General features: G+C 41.3%; 2 protein-coding genes across 6 annotated transcripts in view; one reads left to right on the forward strand and one right to left on the reverse strand.

Moving 5' to 3' along the window:
- Positions 1-14819, reverse strand: part of UCHL5 (ubiquitin C-terminal hydrolase L5) — a 68036-nt gene extending 53217 nt beyond the window's left edge. For 2 of the 4 annotated variants that reach the window (XM_004706655.3, XM_004706654.2), the window contains exons 1-2: positions 14507-14687; positions 243-306 (exon numbers count right to left, since the gene is read on the reverse strand). In XM_004706655.3, coding sequence (XP_004706712.1) covers positions 243-306; positions 14507-14582 — 140 coding nt within the window. In that variant the 5' untranslated portion in view covers positions 14583-14687. Of the gene's footprint in view, positions 1-242; positions 307-14506; positions 14689-14734 lie in introns of those variants that run through there. The other 2 variants (XM_045298158.1, XM_045298159.1) reach the window with 2 other exon arrangements.
- The window catches only part of RO60 (Ro60, Y RNA binding protein), a 33817-nt gene continuing 30947 nt past the window's right edge, over positions 14783-17652 (forward strand). Inside the window, exon 1 of one of the 2 annotated variants that reach the window (XM_045298157.1) lies at positions 14783-14876. The gene's annotated coding sequence lies outside the window, so the exon portion shown is untranslated. Of the gene's footprint in view, positions 14877-14972; positions 15098-17652 lie in introns of those variants that run through there. The other variant, XM_004706652.2, reaches the window with a different exon arrangement.

A 17652-nucleotide genomic window follows, 5' to 3' on the forward strand; every position in this document is an offset into this window, starting at 1 on the left:
ACAAACTCACTTCCATTGAGTAGATTACAACTCATAGTGACGAGGGTAGTACTTGCCCCTTGGGTTTCTGAGACTTTCATTCATTATGGAACTAGACAGTCTCATGTTTCTCCTGCAGAAAAGCTAATGGATTTGAACTGCCAACGTTGTGGTTAGCAGTGCAATGCACAGCCCACTATACTACCAAGGATACTTGCTAAACTACGGATATATATATAGAAGCATACTAAGATTATACTTACTTTAACTTTTCAAAATTCTCAGGCTCCAAACTCCATATTTCTTCTACTTGGGTTCCTCGACAACCTATAATAAGAAATTATTTTCATCCGAAAAAAAAGCTTGTCTTTTCACTGTTAAATAAAATATTAAGGAAGAAAACTCATATTGGGGGCAGTAAGCATAACAATCTAAAACAGTGAAAGCTGATAAAAGTTCACAGCCAAATTCAATTACTTTTCTAATATTTTCTATTTATAATGAGTATATAACTTTAGTAATTTTTTAAATCCAAGAGCTTATATTTATACTGACTCTCAAACCCACCCACCCCACAACCCACCCATTCTGTCCTTAGTCCTATTTTTATCTTACTATAATTTTTTTTCACTCTCCTGAACCCCCTACATCCACCCTGCCACCCTGGGAAGGCAAATGGCTACTACTTAACAAGGACTTTAAAATCACATTTTAAGTTCAGATCCTTTTCTTAAAATTCCAAATCTCTATTTTCAACTACTTCATGGTCACCGGCATCATCCTACATCAAAATGTACTCTTCCTTTAAGAGAGTTGTTCTCAACCAGAGCAATTTCTCCCCAAAGGATATATTTGGCATGTTTCCGAGACATATTTTCTATTGCCTATGGGGAATGAAGTGGCTACTAACTGGCATCTACAGATTGAGACACAGGAGCTTATTTGAACATCATACATTACAAAAGACAGTCCCCATCAACAAAGAACCTTCTGGCCCAAAATGTTCACAGTGCTGAGGTTGAGAGAAACCCTGCTCTGAAAGAATCATACTAATGGTGTTGTGGATAAAAGTAAAGCCTCCAAACTGCCATGGTCAAATTCTGGCTCCTCCATTTACTAGCTACATATTATCTCATCTGTTTTTTCAGATCAGAGATGTTAGGAGGAATACGTCACATAATGCATGATACCCTAAATACAGGGACTGGCATACTCTGAATATTCACGACCACGGCACAAGACAGCATCACTATGTGTGAAATGCTTTAAATGATTTTTTTCTAATCTTTGCAAGACAGCGACTATAGAGAGGCAGTTAGGGATGTTACATGATTTACTAAAATCTACTATACCTAAAAACAAAACCTCACTACCATCGAGTCAATGTCGACTCAATAGCAACACTGTAGGACAGGGAAGAACTGCCCCTGTGGGTTTCCAAGAAATGCTTCATTTTCTGCATCAACTTGGTTCAGGTAGTACTCAGCCACTTAATTAAACATGATCTAGGTATTGCTATGAAGGTACAGTGAACCCTCGCCACTTCGTGCTTCGACTTCCGCGGCTTCACTCTATCGCGGTTTTTGCGTAACAGCGCATGCTCTGTCATTACTGCCACTGATTGGCTCATACTGTACACGCTTGATGCCATAAAAAATATAATAAATAATAAATGATAATTGTAACGTCCAAAATGTTTTACTGTATTTTCCCTTTTTCGTTTAATAAATTGGGTAATACGAGTGTAATGGTGACTAAAGGGTGTTTTTTCATGTTCTCTATGCTCTAACTACGAAAATATTTGATTTACAAATAAGGAATCCTACTTCGCGGAATTTCCTTTATCACGGTAGGGTCTAGAACCAATTAACCGCGATAAACGAGGGTTCACTGTATTTATAGTTGTGATTAACATCTGCAATCACTTAAGTAAAGAGATTACCATCGAGTAGTCCTCATCCATCCAGCTGAAGGTCTGGAGAACAAAAACTAAAGTTTCTAAAAGAAATGCTGCCTGAAACAGCACCATCAGCTCCTGCAAGAGTTCCCAGACTGCTGGTATGCCCTACAAATTTCAGACTTTCCAGACTCCACAATCATGTAAGTCAATTCCTTAAAACACTTAGGATTGATGTTTTTGTGTGTGTGTGTTTGAACTTTGATACAGATTTTGAAAAGAAAATTGTTGTAGAGAAACAGAATCTTTTCTAAATTGGTTATAAGGTTTCTAGAGTAGCTTATCATAGCTGATTAGAGGGCACTGTTCATAATATGATCAACAAAGATACACAAAATATTACCAATGGACACTCCTAATCAAATTCCCATGAGACTAGGTTCTGGGTGACAGTTTATGTGATACCTTATAACATTTCTGTCAGCCTAGCAAGTACTATTGATAGTGGTTGGTTTACTATAACTGTGCTAGAGAAACTAGTGAAAGAAAAGGTTAAGCTCAGGATCTCAAATTCTGAGCTCAAGTGCCACATAAGTAACTTAAATGTTTCCATATCTGCTTTGAAAGAAACTATAGCCAGGGTTGAGACTGTTGAAAAGCAAACCCAAGGTCCCATCCTGTGGATGGGTGGACTAAATGCTAACTGAAATCCCAACTTTGCAGGATATCTGTGTCAACCAATTAGAAAGAAAATCGTGAAGAAAAAAAAAAAGAAAGAAAGAAAGAAAATCATGACGTGTATGTGGGAATGAGGGCATTTGGATCTCAGGAGTACTCATGCTGTGGTGATTAAACACTCAGCAGCTAATACACAGGTTGGTAGGTGAAACCTACTAGCTTGCTCCATGGGAGAAAGGTGCAGCAGTTGACTTCTGTTAAGAATTACATTCATCTATAGAATCCCTATAGGGGCAGCTCTACTTGTCCTGATGGGTCTCTATGAATTTTATAGGACTTGACAACTCCTGAAGATGGCAACAGTGAACATCTAAATTATGCCTTTTTCACCAGTGAAAGCAGCTTGTCCACTATTTGAAGAGGTTACCCCACTTTTTATGAAGAAGCTATAAAGACCTCTCATGGGGACCACCCAAGGACTGATCTAGTGGTGGTTACACATTGAGTTGTTAACCACAAGGTCAGCAGTTTGAAACTACCAGCCACTCCACGGAGGAAAGATAATGAGCTTTCAATTCCCGTAAAGAGTATCTTTACTGAGGGTGTCTCAGAAACCCACAATAGGTGGTTCTACCCTGTGCTATAGGGTAGCCAGGAGTCAGAATTGACTCAATGTCAGTGAGTTTGGGTGGGGTGGGGACCCACTTGAAAAACATTGCTGATTCTCCTGGGGACCTACCCTTTAGGGCAGATATATAACTCACCTGAAATTGCAGCTATCTCCAAAAGATAGGGCATACAGTATAATTCATGAGGAGGTGCAGTAGACTCCTACAGAATAGCATGATTTTGCCAATGTACATCAATAGAAATTGGAAAATATATTTGGGTATGGATAGTAAGGGATTATGATGGAAGGAGTATAAAGTTGGATGGGGTCAAATGGACCCAGAAAGCAGATTCTGGATTCAATGTTGTAGCTTATGGAATTAGAAAGGACTCCAACAGCTTAGATGGTTGACTGAACATGGGCCAAAATGATGCTGTACTGCCCAAACTGCCTTGGCACACTGTTGAAGAAGGTAGCCAAAGGACGAGGAAGATAAGAATGTTATGGTGGATTCATCATGTAAAATTTAAACACCCATCCCAGAAGAGTCTAAAGATCAAACCTTTTACCAATCTGAAAGAAATAAATTTGTGAAGGAAGTCCCAGCAAGCTTGAGCTTTTTGGTCACTCTTCTCTGTAAGCCACAAATTGCAGTAGAGATTGTTGCTACTGCACAGAGATCCTTTAAAGGACTAAAGTGGTAGCACAAGATTAGCATGGTTACCTTAATAGACAATGGGTTCAAAACAGTAATCAGAATAGTCAGGTTTGTAATGACCTATCCATTGGCGAATTCTCTTGTCCATAGACAAGAAATAGATGGGAAGTCTACTAAGTTACTAGATCTGTATAAACAAAGGAGTTCTCAGTCAACAGAAATCTAACTTGAATCACCAAAATAGTCATGACCCTTTAATTAATTCCCAGACTTGAGCCAGTTTATAAACTGGCATGAACAGGAGGATGGGTGTCCTTGAGGAAAGACCTTGCTACACTGCCACAAATCTATAGTTAGTCTTTTTCTCCTATTTCCCAAAGGGATTTACAGCTTCCTAAGGAGGTGATTGTACACTACGGAAAGAGAAATAATCAAACGGTTAGGCCATTACTAGACATTGACTGTGAGCTATCATTAATCCTGAGAAATCCAAAATGCCGATGTGTCTCAATAGTCAAAGTAGGCTTATCGAGACCTGGTGATTAATGAAATTTTAGCTCAAGCTCATTTCAGTGGGTGAGATGGGTCTTATGGGTTTTCAGCCCCTTCTATGGTTATTTCCTTAGTACCAGAGAGCCTAACAATGGAAATACTCAACAGCTAAAAGAATCTCCAGATTGGTTACCCCATCTGTGGAGTATGGAATAATAAAGTAGGAAAGGCCAGTTAAACTCATTTATTAGAAACTAAACATTTAATCAATTACCTCCACATACAAGATTATCAACCAAAAATAGTATTACATTCTTGGAGGGGTTACACTGACTACTGTCAACATTGAGGACTGAAAGGATGGCTGCAAGGCTGGTGAATCTCACATCCCCATTAATTCACCTATGTGCTATATGCAGAAAAAAGTTCTTGGAGAATGAGAGGACTATAATAAACTTAAGCAGGTGGTGTCTCTAATTACAGTTGCTGTTGCACATAGAGTTTCCCATCTAGAGCAAATTAACCAGGGCTTCAAACTGGTTCATTCCAATTTGGCTTCCTGCTGAATATATACCCAAAATAAATTAAATCGGAATTTATATTTTAACAAGTTCAAAAGTGATATATAAGAATGCCCTGGAGACTCTATAAGAATTACTTGAAATCTTATTAAGTGTAGATTGATTCAGTATAACTGGGTAAAAATGTAATTCTCAGTAGGGAATCAAATCAGAATGATCTGGTCTGAAGCACTGAAATAAACTTGTAGTCTGGTACCTGTTATGCAGCTACTGATCTGGCAAACACTTTTTTCTGAATACTGGTTAGTACAGACTGCTAGGAGCCATTTGCTTATCTGGCAAGGCCAGCAATGCACTGTAACAACTCTCCAGCCCTATGTCATAATTTAGTGTGCAGAGACCTTGATCACCTTTCCCTTCAGAAGTCATCACACTGATGGCAGTATGCTGACTCGGCCTAGTGAACAGTGAGTAACAACTACTCTAGACTTATTGGTAAAATATTTGTATGGCAGAGGGTGGGAAATCAATCTGACAAAAATCCAGGGTCACCCGCCTCAGGGAAATATCTCATAGTCCAGTGGTACGTATAGTATTGAGACAGTCCTTCCAAGATGAATGATAAATTGTTGACTCTGACATTTCCTCCTACAAACTAAAAAGTTCACAATGTTTACAAGGTCTTTTACATTTTTGAGGCAATATATTCATGAGTGTACTACAACACCACTTACTAAAAAACCTATACATTTGGGGTGAAGTTCAGAACGAGACATGGGCTTTACCACAGGTCTGGGCTGCAGTTTAAGCTGCTCCACCATTTGGGTCACACAATCCAGCTGATCCAATGGTTCTTAAAGTGTCAGTGGTAGCAAGAGATGCTGTTTGGAACCTTTAGCAGCTCCCTATTAGTGAATCACAGCACAGTCTCTTAGAATTTGGGAACAAATATCTGTTTTCCTCTGTGGATAACTATGTTCCTTTTAATAAAGAGCTATGGATCACTCCTGGAGTTTAGCAAAAACGGGACATTAAATCATAGACCACCAAGTTAACACATTATCTGAGCACTCCATCATAAACTGGGTAGTGTTTCACCCAACAAATCTTAAAGCTGGGTATGAATAGCAGAATTCCCTCATCAAATAAAAGTAGTCAGGCCTTGACACCTTGAAGGAAAAAGTTAGCTACCTGAGTAAGTGACCCTCAAATGTCCAGGTCTCATCTTACAACAATTACTTTCTCTCTCCACGAGCCTGCACCTAAGGCCACATGAGAACTCCTTCCAATCATCTGACTGAAGAGAAAACACAGGCCTGGCTTACAGGTGGTACTACATGATAAGTAAGCATCACCTGAAGGTAGACAGCTACAGCTCCATTCTGGAACACTGATGAGGGATAGTAGTAAACAGAAATCTTCCCAGTAGGCAGAACTTCAAGCAGTACATTTGCTGGACCATTTTGCTTAAGGTAAGTGGTCAGATGTGCAACTGTATACCTATTCATGGGCTATGGCCAATGGTTTAATTAGACGAGACTTAAATGGAACATGATTATAAAATTGGAGACAAGGATAAACTTTTCTGAGTGAGCAAAAGTTGAATATTTCTGTCCCGTGAAAGCTCACTAAAGGATAACCTCCGCAGAGGGGGATTTTAGTATAGGCAGTCCCCGAATTACATGTCACGTAGGGACAATTCCTATGAACCAGTTCTCCTGGCCAAAATAAGAACAGATCAGAATTTTTACAATCTGGGTGACTCTTTCAGTAACAGGAGCCCTATGGCATACTGGTTTGCATGTAGGGCGACTAGTTACATGGTAAGCATTCGAAACCACTAGACACTCCACAGAAGAAAGATGAGGCTTTCTACTGCCATAAAGATTTACAGTTCCCATAAAAACTACCTCCACAAGGGAAAGTTCTGCTCTGTCCTGCAGGGTCAATGTAAGTCAGAATCAACTAGATAGGAATGAATTTGTTTTCTTCAAGTCTCAGAAACAGAAAGGCAAAAATTACATATAGAAGCATTGGAGAGAAAAAAAAGAAGAAGCATTGGAATGGGAGCTCAGAAGAGGCACAGTGAGTCCTTTCAGGACACTTATCGTGAGGCTAATTAGTGGCAGGGCTATGAAAAGCCACGCATATTCAAAGCAGAAAGTACAGGAATCAGCTGCCATCTCTGATTACAGCACCACCAAATTTGAGTGGGGTGCCTCCATCTTTGATGCCTTCCTTTATTGTTATATAAATTTTCTTCCATTTTGAAATAGTTGAACCAATCCCTTCACACCCCAAGAAATCCCACCATCATAGATTCCAATTCATCACCCTAAGGGACATCATAGAACAGTCCAATATGGTTTCTAAGGCTATAAATCCTTATTGAAGCAGACTGGCACATCTTTCTCCCAGAAGCTCTCTATTGTAAACCTCCAAGTTTTGGGGTTAGCAGCCAAATACTTTAACCACTAAGCCACCAGGGCTCCCAGTCCTACCCCTACTTACAACAAATTCATCACAATAACCTTTACTTGATGGTGGAACTTTTAAATAGGTGAAAACACTTTGAGCCTTTGCTTGTAATAATGGTTAAATAAGAACCACATATACTGTACCTATTCTGACTGACCTACAAATTCTTAGAGAAAGGATTAGGCAGTGATGTTGTTCCTAACCCTGGGATTGCCTATAATCAAATGTTTAAAATGATTGATTTGGTAAATACCACTGTCTTTTCTCCCAGAAACTCCTCTACAGCCCAATGGGGTCATGAACAAAGTTCAATGGGTCATGACCAGCAAGAGTGGTAGGGATTGAGGTTATACATGAACTGGTAAAGATGAATTTTCATTCACCAAAGCCAACCTGGCTAATGCCACTCTTTAGTTTCCAACCTGCCAGCAGCAGACATCAACACTGAATCCTCATGTGGCACTACCTCTTGGGTTTTCAGCCCAGGTGTCTCCTCCAGCCCTATTTTGTCATTCTTTGGCACAGGCAGATGCAGTTTGGTTGGCAGCTTGATTAATAGCAAAAATCGGATGAATGGGCCCTCAGACAGTCTCTCCAAAAACAAAGATGAATCTTAATTATTGAACAGAATTGAACCCTAAATCGGTGGCATTATCACCTTGTACTTCCTTAAGGAAGCTACAATTTAGAGGCCCTAACAATTTTAAACAACACTTTCCTCCAGGGCACCATGTGCACTGCCATAACTACTATTTCTGTGAAACTAAAGCATTAACTTGCCTCTCTTCTCAAAACCTGTTGACATGCAACTTGTGCTTTGCCACTGAGACAGCTCCTACTCATGGTGACTTTGCCATATTTGCCTTCCAACCTGGGGGTTTCATTTACCAGTATGCCATCAGGCAATATTGTTATACATAGGGTTTCATTTGATAAATATTGGAAGAAGACAGGCCTTCGTTCCTAGCCTGCCACAGTCTGGAAGCTCTGCTGAAACCTGCTCACATGTGGTGTGTGAAATAGCTTCATGCCTCATAGCAACACATGTCACCATCTAGGGCAGTGGTCATAATACTTTTAAGTATTTAAGGGGACAAACACCACACCTGAGCCTTGAAAACACTTCTGCTAATTTACAATTGGAAATTACCTTTTAAAGTGCCCTCGTGGTGCTATAGCTGAGCACTCAGCTGCTAACTGATAGGTTAGCCGTTTAAATTCACCAGCCTATTTTCACAATCTTTACACTGTACCAGGATGTTTGCTTTATACTGTACCAGGATGTTTTTAGCTAAGAGGAAGGTCGATACTTAAAGATAAAGCTACATGATTTTGTAAAGTAAACATTGTAAGAGACAAATTCAATTAAATTTGTACAATTCCTGTAATTCAGATAAATCATACAGGGTAAGAAAGCATATATGATAAAGAAGCGTGGCCATCATTAGAGACAATTCTCAATAGAGTTTCTATTTCTAAACATCTTCTGAGAGGCATTGATCAGCTTTGTTCTGCTGGACTATCTTCTCAAGAATGCTCTTCTAGTAAACAAACTTGAGAACCCCGTCCAGAAATAGTGTCTTCCTCTGGATCAAACAAAGGCCACACTTGTTTGCTGTCCAAGATAATAAAGATGTCTTCATAAAGGCCAAAATTGACACTGGGAGTTCCTTAAGAGGTCCCTAAATTAGGAGTTATTCAGCTATAAGACACTCATTGAATGTGCAGCATCCACCTGGGTTCCTTTCTTTCCCAATGTACAAGGGAACCAGTGTGAACACGAAGCTCATGCAGCCTACAGTGCTGTAATAACAAACCTGGATCTCTGATTCAGAAGTTAGCTGTCAGCACCTAGGAAACTGTGGCAGTGTAACTTGTTAACCTTCATTCAGATTAAAATCTAACACACTTCATAATTATTAATAGATGTCAGAATTTTGTCAAATGCTTTTTGCACTGATTCAGATAACCATTTGGCATTACTGTTAATATGGTAAATTACATTGATTCACAAATGTTAAATCCTTAATTCCGGGGATAAACCTCAGGTTAATCATAATGTATTGTCCTTTTTAATATATTATTGAGTTTAACTTACTAAAATTTATAACTTTTGCATCCGTATTTATAAGGGATATCATTTTGTAGTTTGGGCTTTTTTTTCTTATAAGGACTTTGGTTTTGGAGTTAGCATAACATTAGCCTCATAAAATCAGTTGAGAAGTATTCATTCCTGTCTAATTTTTTTTTAATAGGGGTTCTTACATCTCATCACAATCCATACATTCCTGCAATGTGTCAAGTACATTTGCACATATGCCGCCATAATCATTTTCAAAGCATTCTCTTCCCACTTGAGCCCCTGATAGCAACTCCCCACTTCTTCCCTCTCCCTCCCGCCTGCCCTCCCTCACTCACTTTTCCATTATTCGTCCCCCTGGGAGGGGGGTTGATCCTTGTGATCGATTCCCCCTTTCTCCCCCCACCTTCCCCTAATCCTCCTGCTATCTCTACTCTCCTTGTTGGCCCTGAGGGATTTATCTATCCTGGATTCCCTGTGTTGCAGGCTCTTATCTGTAGCAGTGTGCATGCTCTGGTCTAATCCGATTTGTAAGGTAGAACTGAGATCATGATAGTGGGGGAAAGGAAGTGCCAAACAGCTAGAGAAAGTTGTGTGTTTCACCGTTGCTATTCTGCACCCTGAATGGCTCATCTCTTCCCTGTGACCCCTCTGTGAGGGGATGTCCAATTGTCTATGGATAGGCATTGGGTCTCCACTCCATGCCCCACCCCCCTTCACATTGGGTATGGTTTTATTCTGGGTCTTAGATGCCTGATACCTGATCCCAAGGACACCTCATGATCACATGGACTGATATGCTTTCTCCAGGTGGGCTTTGTTTCTTCTGAGCTACATGGCCACTTGTTTATCTTCAAGCCTTTAAAAACCCCAGTCCTGTCTAATTTTTTATGAAGAGTTTATAGAGTGAGTGTTATTTTTTCAATATTGGATAGACTTTACCAGTGAAATACTACTGGCTAGCTTTCTTTGGGGGGAGGCTTTAAACTATAATTTCAATAACAGATACAGGACTCTCTTGGCTATTTCTGAGTTGAGTTTTGGTCATTTGGATCTTTAAAGGAATTTGTATATTTTATGTAGTAGTCAAACTTAGGGGCATTAAGTTAATCGTGTTATTACCTTATTATTCATATTTCATTATTGTCTTTGTAGAATCTGTAGTGATACTTCTCCTTCCTGATAATGCTAATTGTCTCCTGTTTTTTTCCTCCTGTTTAGCTGGACTAGAGATTTATCAACTGTATTGACCAAAAAGATCCAGCTTTCAGACTTAATGATTTTTCTTTCTCTTTTATTTTTCCCCCCTCATTGAAATCAACTCTGACCTTTAATAATTCTGTTCTCTTTAATTACAGCTAAACTTTCTCTTATTTTTCTAGTTTGCTGGAGTGGAAGCTGAAATCATTGATTTGTATTAGGAAAGACAAATCTTTTCCCTGTACTCTATCCTGTCTGGAAGTGGAAGATTACAGCTTCTACTATCACAGCTTATTTTGGTTCCTTTGTTACTACAGTCAATTAAATTATACTGCGCTCCATATATTTCCTCATCTAATACGACAGAGTTAATACCATGATATTCTATTCCACCAAAAAATTATACTTAGATATTTACTGTATTTACAAATAATTTCCCTTCCAATGTAGAACTTTTAAAATGAATTTATAATAACATCCACACAATTAAGTTGCACTTTTGAACAAATGAACTTCCCCAAAACTTTTTAAATCAAAGAAAAAGGGAAATGTTGGAATAAATTAAAATTTTCTATTTAAAGCAGCTGTTGAAATAATCCACATTTAAGTTTTTGCAAAGTTTTTCCACTATTACAAGCAGGTACAGGTAATATATTCATATATCATTCTCTGAAGAGCATGATTTATTAAATTACTTTGAATTCCAATTTTTCTACACATGTGATAAGCAATAGCCTAATGGATTGGAACATCTCAAAATAATCTTAGCCAACAATATTTCTTACAGTTAATTTTACATGTCAATACAGTTAAGGTTTAAGATAAGATTTTTTGACAAATCTGCAAACATCGCAAACTCAGTGTATGTCCAAAACTGAACCCATTTTCTTGTGCATCCAACTTACTCCTCTTTTCCTATAGTTGTCCTTAACAAGACACTACAACTAGGAACCAGTCATTTCATCCCCCCCCCCAGCCCTCATATCCACTCATTCAGCATTCCTGCTGATTTTAATCCAGCACAATTAATGAATCTACCTCTTCCTAAGTAAGGTCAATCATCTTCAACTCTAGCTTCTAATTTTATTCTAACCTATTCTGCACACTATGTTCCCTTAGTACCCTTAGAGGACTGGCTCCAGAACCTCAACCCATTATAGACACCAAAATCCAAGGACACTCAAGTCATACATATGTAATGTAGCCTACACACATCCTCCTGTGTACTTTTCCAAACAATCTTTTTATTGTGAACTAAATGGAGGTTTACATTTCAGATTACCAATTTTGTAATCAGCAGCCAAACTATTAATTATACTCAACAATTTACCCTTCCCCCATTCCTTAACTTCTCTTCTCCCTCTGGTGGATTACTATTTTCTACTTCACCCAAGTTAACATTCATCAACCATCTAGTCCCTCATATAATTTAAATTGTTCTTAGATTACTTATAACACTTAGTACAATGTAAATGCAGGGCTGCTTTGACCAGTTATTTGCTTTTTAATAGCCATTTTTTCCCCACAGAAACAACAGGTGCATTCAAGTAGCAAGTGAAGAAGACATAAGGCAAACACCGCTGACTTGCTCCACAGATTGTTGGAAAATGACTAAGGTTCTGTGAAATAGAGGCTACAGTAGGGTATGCCTGCACATCACTTCATTCTCGTGGATTCAGTGTAGTGCTCTCCATGCAGCAAATTCAAGTTTTGTTTTGGGGGAGCTGTCTGGAATTCCTACACCCACATTTTCATCTGTTATTGCTGAATCTAAGGCTTCCTAACCAACAGAAATGGAGAGCTGATTGTACACACATAGTAACTCTTAATTATAAAACACCATAATTACCCTATTCAAACAACTGACAGTTAAGTCACCAATGAATGCAATGCAATTCATACTACACAATATGACATACAATCTGGACTCAGTTTATCTTTTCAGTTTTATATCCAAATACTTCTCTAACCTTGTTAAAACATTTCAGTCACTTTGCTATTTGCTCTGCCATATACTTTCACATCACAGTTTATGTTTTCCCTCTGCTCAAGCTCTTCCATGACCTGTGCTGTGGATCATTTTTATATACTAATCAGCTCCAATGGCATAGTGGTTACAAGTTGGGCTGCTAACTGCAAGGTCAGTAGTTTGAAACCACCAGCCACTCTATGAGAGAAAGACTGGCTTTTCAGTCCTGTAGGATTAGCCTCATAAACTGACAGGGGAGCTCAATCCTGTCCTATGGGGTTGGATTAGCCTCATAAACTGACAGGGGAGCTCAATCCTGTCCTATGGGGTTGGATTAGCCTCATAAACTGACAGGGGAGCTCAATCCTGTCCTATGGGGTTGGATTAGCCTCATAAACTGACAGGGGAGCTCAATCCTGTCCTATGGGGTCACTATGAGTTGACATCAACTCGATGGCATGAGTTTATTATAGCATAAAACTTGGCATACCATATTGCTTTTTATTGTGAGTTCTTCATGATTTATCAGCTTAAAAATTCCAATCCTTAACAGAGTACATACAATATATTATATGAATAAAATGTTTATATTCCAAATGTTTAACTATATACAGTAAGCAACACCAAAAAAAAAAAAGCCAAACTCACTGCCATTGAGTCAGTGCCACTCATAGGAGCCCTACTATTGCAGTGGTTATGCCTTAGGCTGCAACTCACAAGGTCGGCAGTTTGAAACCACCAGCTACTCCGTGAGAAGATGGGTTTTCAAACTCCCTGAAACTGTTACCATCTCGGAGACTCACAAGGGCAGTTCTATCCTGCCCTATAGAGCCTCTATGAAAATAAACAACACATCAACATTTCATTCTAATCCTGAGAAAAGTCTTTAACATGAGTTAGAATTAATAATTTCACAGTGACCCCATAAACAGAGAACCAACCCAATGGGTTTCCAAGATTGTAACTCTTTACGGAAGTAGATAATCTTTTCTCCCCAGAAAGTAGCTGGTGGTTTTGAACTACTGACATAACAGTTAAGTCGCTATGAATTAGAATCCACTAGATGGCAGTGAGTTTGTTGTTGGGTTTTTTTGGGGGAGGGGGGGGTTTCCCCGGAGAATCAATAATGCTTGAGGAAATTAACATGAAAAATAAAGTTTTGCCCATAAAAGAGATCAGGAGCACAATGAAGGGAAGATAAGCACCAGATATGCTGGTTATTTCGCATGAAGGCCAGGGAATACAGCCAGGGAGAAGTTAGGGGAAGGCGCCCCGTCGAGACGAGCTCAAGCACACGCGCGCTTCGCCGGAAGCTAAACGGCAGCCGGGCCCGAAGGGAAAGTGAAGTGGCGTGTGGGTGCCGCGCAGGCACTCCGGGGAGGTCCTGCAGAACTGGTCATCGTTCCAAAGCAAAGTTTTGCTTGGACTAACTAGAAACTCGGGTTCCTTTGCGGCTAGGGTTTTTGACACCCCGCCCTCGAGAAGGCACACCCTTGCCTAGCTTTTTCTCCGAGGCTGATGGCTCCAGTGAGGCGCCTAGGTACTCGCGCCCCGAGAAGAGGCGCTGCAAATCGCGACGTGTGCCTACGGTTCGCTAAAGTCCGAACCGACTCCAAAACAGTGGACTTGAAGGTTCTGGGAAGCGCTCAAGTCCAATAAGCACGTTTTGAGGTGAGTACCAGGTCCGGAGGGTAGAGAGAGGTACGAGAGAGATCCGGTCCTTGCCCGCGTGGCGTGCCTTTCAAATTAACTGTGGGAAAACGAATGCCAAGCGCTGCAGGGAATGGGGGGCGGGGGTGTCTTGCCTTTCCCGTCCCCAACTCCAAGTTCCTACAGGTACCTCTCCTCACACGGCGAGGGGCGGTAGCAGCAGGGATCCACTCCAAGCCCAGCTTGGGCCTCCTCCCGTGACCCTCGGCCCAGCACCGTCCCCTTGGCTCTCACCGAATCCTTTAATGAGCTCGGTGAAGACCCCCGGGTCGCTCTCCATGAGGCACCATTCCCCAGCATTGGCCGCCATCGTCCCGACCGCAAGCCGCCCCGCTCCACCTCCGGTTCTCAGAGGCCCCCTACCCCAGCTGCCGCCGGTCACAGATGTCCGTAAACCCGCCGCGGAGCTCGTCAACCACACGTCACCCCGCCCACTTCCCGACAGCCTCCGGGCGCCGTCACCTGCAGCGCGACGGCGGGCGGGAGGACGCTCTAGCCACCCAGGAGACATCGAAACCCTTCGCAGGCCTAGAAGGACCCGTAGCGGATTCGGAAGAGGCCGGAGCTTCAAAAGAAAGGGCGGGGATTCCGTGCGCGGAAAGAGGTAACATCCGGGGTCCTGCCTAGGCTGGCGGGTGGGCGGGGCAAAGGAGGGGACGGGGCCCAATCCCGGGATCCGAACCTCAAAGCTCCGGTGGCGGTGGAACTGGAGCATCCGCTACCTGCTAGGCCGCCGACTGCCGTGGTGTCCCGGCGCAGTGCAGAGCTTCTCCCAGCGGTGCTGCTAGTACGAGCGTCGGCTGGGCTCTCGTCCGCCAAGCACAGGTGAGGAGTCGACGGGAAGCCGACTGGGGGCCCCTTTGTGCGGTCTGCGCGGCCCTGAGGACGCGCATCCAGGCCCTCACCCTGTATCCCAGTGGCCAGGGCCTGGTCGAACGCTTCGCCATGCCATCGCCTGCCCAGGCTGGGCATTGGGACCAGCATCACTCAAAAGGCATCCGAGCCGGCCTGCGCCGGGCCAGCACACTCGAGGGCGGGCCCTTCCTTAACCCAAGACCCCTCCTGCTTCTAACTGCGGAGCTTCCTGCAGGCCGGGGTCCAGGGCGCCTGTTTTACTCCTCCTCTTCCTCCCTCTCCCCCCTGGCTTCTCCGCCTGGCCGCGGAACCAGGATTTGGGAAAATCTATGTGGGAGTAGGGAAGGCGAATTTACCTTAAGGAAATGGTGAGGGAAAGGAGAAGCATCACGATGATCGTAGGCACACACAAAAGGACGCGATTGCAACCCCAGATGAAAAAGAAGTTGGTCAAACCATGTACTAATCTAAAAATAACTGATGGTTCTAAGAGGGTATGGTGATGAATAAAGCCAAATACGACTTTTTTCTAAATGACTAAAACGCCCTCACTTAACAGGCCATTGCAGAATACTACAGTTTTAGGATTAAAACCTTTAGGAGTGTGATTAAGCATCGCCCTAAAAGCTTAGCATTGAGGGTCTTCCCGAAAACAAACAAACAAAAAGTTTTAGTAGGTAAAACTCTGGTACCTGGCTTCACAAACAGATGACTTGTCTTAGGATTCCCTGGAGAATTAAAACCAGAAAGATTTAAGTAGAGAACACAAGGTTTCTTTTAAGGCATTAGCTCTCTTCATCATGCTGCTGGAGAGTCCAAAATCCCTATGTCAGGTGGTGGTGATGGGGTCCATCAAGGCAATGTTCCACTCAGTGTGGTCCCTGCAACAGAGTAAAACTGCCCCCTGCGTTTTCTTGCCTGGAATCTTTAGCACAACTCCAGGACGTTCTCTCCTAGAGTCACAAATAGGTTCAAAAACCAACCTTGCAGGTAGCAGCTAAGGGCTTAACATTGATCCACCAGGACTCTCTGTATATCAGGTAACAAAGTTGGAGTTTCCTTAGTTCTTCTGTCTCAAAATATGTTGTAAGTCAGGAAAGAGTAGGAGAAAGTTGGGCAAGGTATCCAGTTTGGAGGCAGAAAGCACCTTAGGAAAAAACTCCCTATTTGCTATTAAGACCCTCAGTGTATTAGATGAAGCCCATATATTTTGTGAAAGCTAATCAGCTTTATTTAAGGCCAACTCATTTAATTACATGCATGCAAGTACTTGATAACATGAAGCATTAGTGGTTTGGTGATAGATTTCTCACCTTTTGTGTTGGATAGCTAAGTTCAGTTCCTGGCAAGTACACTCATGCAGAGCTGCTTCCCTGCCAGAGGAAGATTGCATGTTCTGTGATGCTGAACAATTCAGCAGAGCTTCCAGACGAATAAGGAGTAGAAAGTAAAGTGTTAGCTGTTCTACTTCCAAATATCAGCCCATGAAAATCCTATGCATCACACAACAATACCCACCACCTTCCTTGACCATTATTGTGTAGGATTAGACAATCATTCCATTCTGTGTGTGTTCTCTTGAGTTAGGGCTAGCTGGATGGCCGCTAACAACTTCACATGAGCATCTAGACTAGAGTTAGACTAGCATTTGACCAAGCAACTGGGTACTAAAGTCTAACCAAATAGACAAATATTTGAAATTAGGGAGTGCTGTGCTAAGGATTAAGCATTCTGGTGATACTCTGGCTTAAGCCTGGGCTGGTAGCCATGAGGTTATTGCTTTAAATCCATCTACCACTCTTCAAGCATGGGAACTATGGTGAGTATGTTTCACTCTGTTGTACTTAGTGTCTGTATGGGTTGGAACCAATTTGAGTACAGCAACACCACCGAAACGCCTTGAGAGAAAGATGAAACTGACCATGCCTGTAGAAGGTACTCTCAGAACCCTATGTAGAGGTTCCTTTGAGTCAGGATCGACTTTCGGTGGTGGAATATTTTTGGTTGGTGCAAAGAATTATGCAGAGGGTCAAAATTAACAAATTTTACTTAAGGGAGACCACTATAACCAAAAAGATTTTCTTTAAAAAAAAAAAAGATGTATTATGGAATAAAATTCAAGATACATATGAGGTGCTGAGACTTTTAAAAAATACCTTTTCAAAAAAAAAACCTTTTCTGTCCCCTGAAAGTGTGGGACCTCTCTGTTCAGTATCAGTCCCTGAAATAAAGGGAGAGTATGAGACAGGTTATCTAACCTTAGTTCTTTATAAACCATACATAGAATAATGTCGGCAGAAGTCCAAAATTATTTGTTAAGATTTCTGACACTTTTTAATCAGAAATATTACTACAAATTTGAAAATATTTTCTTTTTTTTTTTTAATCATTTTATTGGGGACTCATACAATTCTTATCACAATCCATACATACATCAATTGTGGAAAGCACATTTGTACATTCATTGCCCTCATCATTCTCAAAACATTTGCTCTCCACATAAGCCCCTGGCATCAGCTCCTCAT

Source organism: Echinops telfairi, unplaced genomic scaffold, assembly GCF_000313985.2.
Source record: "Echinops telfairi isolate 266 unplaced genomic scaffold, ASM31398v2 ScPeMD7_7424;HRSCAF=8462, whole genome shotgun sequence".
Classification (NCBI taxonomy): Eukaryota; Metazoa; Chordata; class Mammalia; order Afrosoricida; family Tenrecidae; genus Echinops; species Echinops telfairi.